This window comes from Odontesthes bonariensis, chromosome 1, assembly GCF_027942865.1.
Source record: "Odontesthes bonariensis isolate fOdoBon6 chromosome 1, fOdoBon6.hap1, whole genome shotgun sequence".
Lineage (NCBI taxonomy): Eukaryota > Metazoa > Chordata > Actinopteri > Atheriniformes > Atherinopsidae > Odontesthes > Odontesthes bonariensis.
The window spans coordinates 15,935,010-15,942,236 of NC_134506.1; the positions used below are offsets into that span (position 1 = coordinate 15,935,010).

The 7,227-nt window shown below is 39.5% G+C and overlaps 1 protein-coding gene across 1 annotated transcript; it reads left to right on the plus strand.

Moving 5' to 3' along the window:
* Positions 1–879: 879 nt before the first annotated feature.
* mnx2b (motor neuron and pancreas homeobox 2b) lies at positions 880–4,273 on the plus strand. Its single transcript, XM_075470630.1, has 3 exons — positions 880–1,318; positions 2,648–2,808; positions 3,854–4,273. The coding sequence occupies exons 1-3, from the start codon at positions 886–888 to the stop codon at positions 4,271–4,273; spliced, it is 1,014 nt and encodes a 337-aa protein (XP_075326745.1). The 5' UTR covers positions 880–885.
* Positions 4,274–7,227: the final 2,954 nt, after the last annotated feature.

Here is a 7,227-nt window from a genome sequence, read left to right on the forward strand (position 1 = left end):
CTCCTCTGCCAAGTCATTACAGTTTTATACGATTTGTGTGCAATTCTAGATCGTAAACTTTAATGGCAGCGGTATGCCCTTAGTATGAGACTAAAGCCACACATTCATATTAAAGACTTAAATACTGGACACAGTGTTTTGTTGAACATCACCAAAAATAGTCGTCCGGATGCATTACCTAGTGTTGAAAAACAGCCAGTGTTTGGTGCGGAGGATGTTTTCAGCGCTAATGATTAGCTAGTCTGGACAGCCACAGCACAGAATATAATTCCTTGTTTATGGCACGTAGCTACAATCTGTGGCAGGTACTGTTCACAGGCGGTAAGATGGAGGCTGAAAATACATTTGCCCAATCTTCTAATGTAGGCTACCTCTGCGCTTTGATGCAGTTGAAGGTGTTCGCGGGCGGGACAAGGGTTGGACATTACCTCACTCTGAATGCGTTCTGGGGGGAGGAAACGAGCGAGTAATTAGCTGATTAGAGGCCAGTCAGAGCAGCCCAACCTCCAGCCAATCCAAGCTCACCCCGGCCTTCAACGGCAGAGACGGATGGCTGATAGAGAGACACCTCTGTAGTTTGTCAGGGAAGGAATGTTGCAGAGGAGCGTGGAGGTGCAGTTTGAGGAAACAGGCGAGCGATGCATGAGCGCCAGTAAATACAACTGAGTTTTAGGGATATTGGCTGATACTGATAAGTCATTGATGCACGTTTCGGAGCAGCACTTCGCGTTTCCAGGCTGCCTTTGTTAAAAGACAATAAGAAGCATAAGAGATTTTGACAGTAGACGCTCAACTGTCTGCACGCTGACGCACGGCACAGGTGCGCACGAAAGCGTGGCAAGTTTGTTCCTTCAAGACTCTGCAGTCCCTATAGTTAAAACCGCCATGGAGAAATCGAAAAACTTCAGAATTGACGCCCTGCTCGCAGATAAGACCACCCGGAGCAACCGAGACCTCTCCCCTGGTCTGAGCAACGACAGTCCAGGGAGCAGCCCTGTCTCCTGCCGCCGTGCGGACACCCCTTCCCCGCGGGCCCTGCAACTTCAGACAGGAATAATCCCCAAGCCGAGTGTCCTAAATCTTCCACATCCAGGTCTCGCTTCTCTTCCCCAAGGTGCGATTCCGGGTATGTACCCTGCACCCATGTACCCATTGTCGGCTTTGGGTGGGCAGCACCCCGCGTTCGCATACACAGGTTTCACACAGCTAACACAGACCTACCCGGAGCACCTGAAGGCGGCTGCCATGGCTGGATCTCTGCCCCTGGAGCATTGGATCCGCGCCGGGATCATGATGCCACGGCTGCCAGATTACAGCTGTAAGTAAAATCAAATGAGATTATTTCAAAGTCCAAATTTTAGAGCTCAAATTCAGAGAAAAACTCTTAAAAAATGTCCGATACAAAAATGTTTTAAATTGCTGAAATACTCAAATCTGTCACATCTGTGCAGGCCATGCAGGGAGGATTTAATTAGACCTTTGATCATTATCGTTATTATTAGTAGTAATATTATTATTACCATTATTATTATTACTATTATTATTACTATCGTAAGTGTTATTATTAATTATAATATTATTAATATTGATCATATTAATAATAATTATTAATACTAATACTAATAATACGAATACTACTACTAATAATAGTAATAATCAAGACATCACAACCTAATAGGCCGAATTAATCTTTGAAGGTATTTTTTGGCCTTTTCGTTTGTTTCTCATAGCCTATTACTTTTCAGAATGATAAAAGATTGGACAACATTTTTTTATATTTGAATTTGTATCTGGGCCTATTAGGCAGTCGAATATAGATTATATTTTAAGTTTATGCTTTGAAATGTTTTATGAAGATCATACACAGAACATGCAGTACAACTTTCCTTATTTTCGTTTCTATAAACATTTATCAGTGTAATTCTCAGCCTTTTTTTTTTTTTTTCCAAAGCATGCCTTGTGAAATGTTTCATTCAAACGTTGGAGTTCTAAGCTATCCGAAGAAGCCATGCGTCGTCCCTCACAAAAACACTGGCCTCAATTTTTACTGCTTATCTGTGTGTCATATTTTAATTTTGGCCCATTTATTTCTCTATAAACGCCAACAAGATGAAAATTGTCTTTGTGTGACGAAGAAACTATAAACAAACACCTAAAACGTTCTGTAGTTCATCAATAAAATCCCAAAAGCCTTCATCGAATTTTCATTAAGTTAATGGCATGCCTGTGTTTTTATGGCCTCTGCGCCCGCTTCTGCTGTGTGTGCCCCCCCTCCTCCTGTCAACAATAAACTGGAGTAAAGCTATTATAGTTAATGATGGCCAGAGAGTGCTGGCATATGTGTGCCTGTTCCCACACATACCATTACAGTGAACTTCTTATGTCCTTGGTGTTTTATAAATAAGACTAGCGGCAGTGCCTGACTTAAATGAATCAAGATTTTAGTAAATAAGTTCAGCAAAATCATTTGAAAATATTAATTTACTGTGGAATAAACAAAAACATTAGCTATAAACCATAGGAATTAGACGAGCTTTGAAGGCCAGTAGCCTATATCCAAAGAAATAAGTTGTTTTAAGCTCATCTAAAAAAAAGTCCAACTTGCGCTGAGTAAAACAGACTGATAGCTCTGCTCTTCTTCTTCCAGCAGGCCCTCAGTCCGGCCTGTTGGGGAAATGCCGGAGGCCCCGCACTGCTTTCACCAGTCAGCAGCTCCTGGAGCTGGAGAACCAGTTCAAACTCAACAAATACCTGTCCAGACCCAAACGCTTTGAAGTGGCCACCTCACTCATGCTGACTGAAACACAGGTAAGAAAACTGTCCACAAACTACAGACATCACCATGAAACATGCTGCAGAAGAAGATAAACTCAAAAGTGATTCATCTGAGTGAAAACTAACTCCAACTGCAGAGACGTCAGCGCAGGAGGAGACCTTTTTCTGTAGAGGACTCCCAAAAGTCACAGACATGATGCAGTTTTTTCTAACCTTTATTTAACCACTGACTCGCATAAACAGTGTCTTGTAGACATGTCCGTGTTACAAATAAGACACAAGAAATACGAGTGAAACTTAGAACATTTCTAACACAGTTTTTTTTTTTTTTTCAAGATTAATCTAGAAAACACACAAAAAGTGGCACTTTGAATAACGCAAAGCAGTAACGCTGCGAATGCAAATTGAAACAACTTCCTTTTATCTGGTTAAAGTCATTATTTGCTCGCTTGTGTAAAAATATCACCGGTCGTAACTGTGTTTACTTTATACAGTGGGCCCTTTCCTTGTTGTACTGATGCTCGCCGTGTACAACTGTTTCAAAACGCATTACATTTATTTGTGTTAGACTCAAATGTTTTCAGTTTTCACTGCATATTCTTTCATAATTCAGGTGGTGGTAATACATTATAGTAAGAGTATTTGAATAGTAATATTTTCCCACGTTCACAACACAATGCAGACAAAGAATTGCCTTATCATACTGCTTTGATATAGGGTGTGTGCCTCGTTTACCAACTGCTCCACTTAGTTTTCACCCTAAAAGATAAAGAAAATGAAAGTGCCAAAAATCTTTTTTTCATCTTTAATAATTTTTGAGATTTGTTGGAGGTTCTGCGCTTTTACTTCAAAGAGATTTGTCCAAACTGTCAAAAAGGAGAGAAGTGATCTCTCTTCTCGGACTGGCGTGGATAGAATAAAAATAGTTTTAAAAATCAACAGTTTCTGTCAGTCTTTGAGTGACTTATGTATCTACAGATGCAAATGATATGTATACAACAGCAACATATGTAATTGAAACATATTCAGAAAAAAACTTAGACTATAATTTAGCTATTGCTCTGGCGTCCCTCGGCAGGTCAAGATCTGGTTCCAGAATCGGAGGATGAAGTGGAAGCGCAGCAGGAAGGCGAAGGAGCAGGCTACTGCTTCTAACCAGGCCGAGACAGAGCGACTACGCGGGGGAGGAAAAACCTCCACTCACAAATCTGACGGGAGCAGACGAGCCGTGAATTCAGACGACATTGAAATTGATCTTGGTTTGGAGGATGGAGAGGAGGTAGATGGAGAGGATGTAGAAGAGGAGGAGGAGGACGACGAAGAAACCCAGCATGGGTATTCCGTTGCCATGGGCAACAGAGTTGGGATGCCACGATCCACAGACTTCTTGCAGTGCAGCAGTAACCTTAGCTATGATTCCCACAGCCCGTTCTCTGATGATGAGCTGGATGGGGTGCAAGTTGGAGGAGGAGACAGGAAGATTGGGGCCGGACTGTGAGAAGACGCCCGACTGGATACTGAGTGTTACAGAGACATCACACCAGGGGACTGTCCCAAAATGTCTGTGTTTGTCGTTACTTGAAAAGACAATTTCCAAACCTAAATATTTGTCTGGTTTGTTTTTCATTTTCATCCGTCACTCAGCTTTCAGACAGAAACACATGCAGGATGATAAGACATAAACACTGTTTGAACTATCTGTGAATAAAATCATTTTAAGTACAGTACATTTTGTAGCATGCAGGGGGAAAAAATGGCTGTTGTCATGAATATTTGCAAATCACCTTAGAGTAGCATTGTGTTAGCTCCATCTGCTGACAGCTGGAGCTCCACCCACATGAAGGATGTGAAGAAAAGCAAGTGAACTTTCATGTGTTCAGACCTATCGAGGATAAACTTCAGGAAGTTAAAAGAGCTCTTTGATGAAATGACAGAAGATTAGAAAATCTTTCAAAAAAGTGTCAGACACTCTGTATGTGTCAAAATGTATTAATTAAAAAAAAAAGTTTTGGCCTTATGGAGCCAGCGAGTGCAACACTTTTTGAAAGGTTTTTCTAGTGATTTGTTTCCAGTAATCAGAACCTCACCACAATTTTAGATGTCTACTATATAGAAATGACAGAACAAAACAAAAGCTCAGAAACATCTGCTCTTCTCGATACTTTGCAAAACATCCCATGTGTTCCATTCACTTTTTGGGCATTTTATGTGAATATTGTTGTGTTTCCATCCTTGATAATGTTCATCCTTTTGTTCTTGTTATTTACATGTAAATGAGCTTAATTTATTTGAATGATTGTAAAGATGAATCACACATGTATTTATCTCAGACCTGTTTGTTGTGTAACTGTGAAATAAAGAAAAAAGGTAAAAGCAAAAAAAGAAAAACCTGAAAAACTAGGTGAATTTTTGACAGATAGTCCTAGCTTAGTATGTCCAATTAAATGTTTACGGCAAACAAATCACGATGATACACCAGCAAAAAATTAAAATAAAAGCAAGCTCTTCTTCAAATGGTAGTGTGCTCTTACTTTTTTATTCAGTTTACTTATTCCTTTAAATAAAAAAAATCTAATCTAATCTAATCTGCTAATACATTTAGAAATTTTAGTCAGATGTGATATCTGATACCAAAGTGTTAGGAGATGCATAATTGTGTTGTAAATCTGGCAAGCTACTACTTGTGAAACATTTCCAACCCACAGGCTAACATTTACATGGAAAACGGGTCATGATAGACGTTGGCAGCTGAGGATAAGTTCAGAGTCTGAATGAGTTAGAGCTTGTGGTTACATTAAACAAACACTTGCTCTTTTAAACAGACTAAGAATCTGAAAATGAAGCTATATATATGCACAAAGTTGTGTATGCAAATTATATTCATCCTTTCCAGCTTCCAATATCAGCTGTTTGAAATGTCTACAAGAAATGACAGTTAAAAAAAGAACTGTGAAAAGTCAAAGAAAAGCTTGAATACTAAGAGATTTTTTGGGGTGAACTTGCATGTCTGCTGGCTGGAAAGGCACAGCAAACCCGCAAACAACTGCCAAAGATGATGTGGTGAGAGTCCAGATGACACAAGAGAGGCAGTGCAGTGTTTTCCTGTGCAGCATTAATGCACTGAGAGGGTCTCCAGGACAGGAGTCTCCAGAAGTGAACCCTTCCTGCAACTTCAGCACAGCGGTCAGTCTCTGAAAATCTACACAGCTGCATGACCCAGAGAGGTTTTGGAAACAAGTGTTGTGGACATATGGAAACAGGTGTTGTACTGTATGTTTTATTACACTCAGCTTGATATGAAAGTAACGTATTTTAGGTGCAGGTTTTTTTTTGTGGGGCCTGCTCTACATTTCATTACACGTGAATCGGATCGGGCAGATCCATGCAGTCCATGGGCAAAACTCATCAACTTGGGCTTCTGAACATGAGGTAGGCCGGTGCTGTGATTGGGTTTATTTTAGAACAGATGTTTTCCAAAATCAACTGGATTAGTGAAACTAACCAAATTATTGGTGTCTCTTGAAATCAGTCCATAACCACCGTCTGAGACTGTCCTCCACCCAAATACGCCTTGTTGGGTGTTTATTCATGATGTCCATATGGTTGTGCTGCAAAAAAAAAAAGTATTCCAGTCCTAACTGTGATCTTTTTCTAATCCTAATCCTGTTTCGTTAATGCCTAAACCCAACCAGGAAGTGACAAACGTGTTTTAGTAAACCGCTGAATGGAACTCAAAAGTGAAAAATCTTTTGTCACATGTTAGTCTTGAACACACATCATGAACAAATTATTTAAAGTGCTGTCTGTTATGACATCAAACCCCACCTCCTGCATTCTCAAGAATATTTTGTGGCTTCTTAATGTGAAAACATGACAGTGTCATCTGTTCTTATAAGGAAATGCTCATATGAGTCATATCTAAATCCTACAGCTTGTAGGGGGCATACTTTACAATATGTCCTTATTGGTCGCATGTAAGGGTATGAACAAACAATCTCTATGATGATTTCAGCAGGAGGACTCTTTGACCCTTGTCACCTCTTAAAATGAAATTACTGTCTTTTTATGTCCCTGTGAAGGAAATTAATGTAGAAATTGTGTTAAATAACACAAATCAATAGGCCAATACTTGGTTTAATAACTGTTAGGAATGGCTTAAAATTCTTACGTAGATAAATAAATAAAAATCTAGTAAAAATTAAAAAAATGGCTGGCTAAATGCTAAAATTTATCAGGAACATTTAGCTTATTTATTGATTTGGTGTATTGGAATGCTAACATTTGCTAATTAGCACTAGTAAAACTGTGACTGGGGGTTATGTCATTTGTTTTATTGCAGCCTTGTGATTCAAAAATGTCTCTTTTTTTATGGGGAAAAGTTGTGTAATCTCCAACAAGATAACAATTTATCCTGAATTTATCATACATCTGAACGTAATTTTCTGAATCTGT

Excerpts from the sequence above, each read along its gene's own strand:
- mnx2b (XM_075470630.1), top strand. The coding sequence starts at position 886 with ATGGAGAAATCGAAAAACTTCAGAATTGACGCCCTGCTCGCAGATAAG. Across the intron at positions 1,319-2,647 it reads ACGGCTGCCAGATTACAGCT|CAGGCCCTCAGTCCGGCCTG; the intron begins GTAAGTAAAATC and ends TTCTTCTTCCAG. Across the intron at positions 2,809-3,853 it reads TCATGCTGACTGAAACACAG|GTCAAGATCTGGTTCCAGAA; the intron begins GTAAGAAAACTG and ends GTCCCTCGGCAG.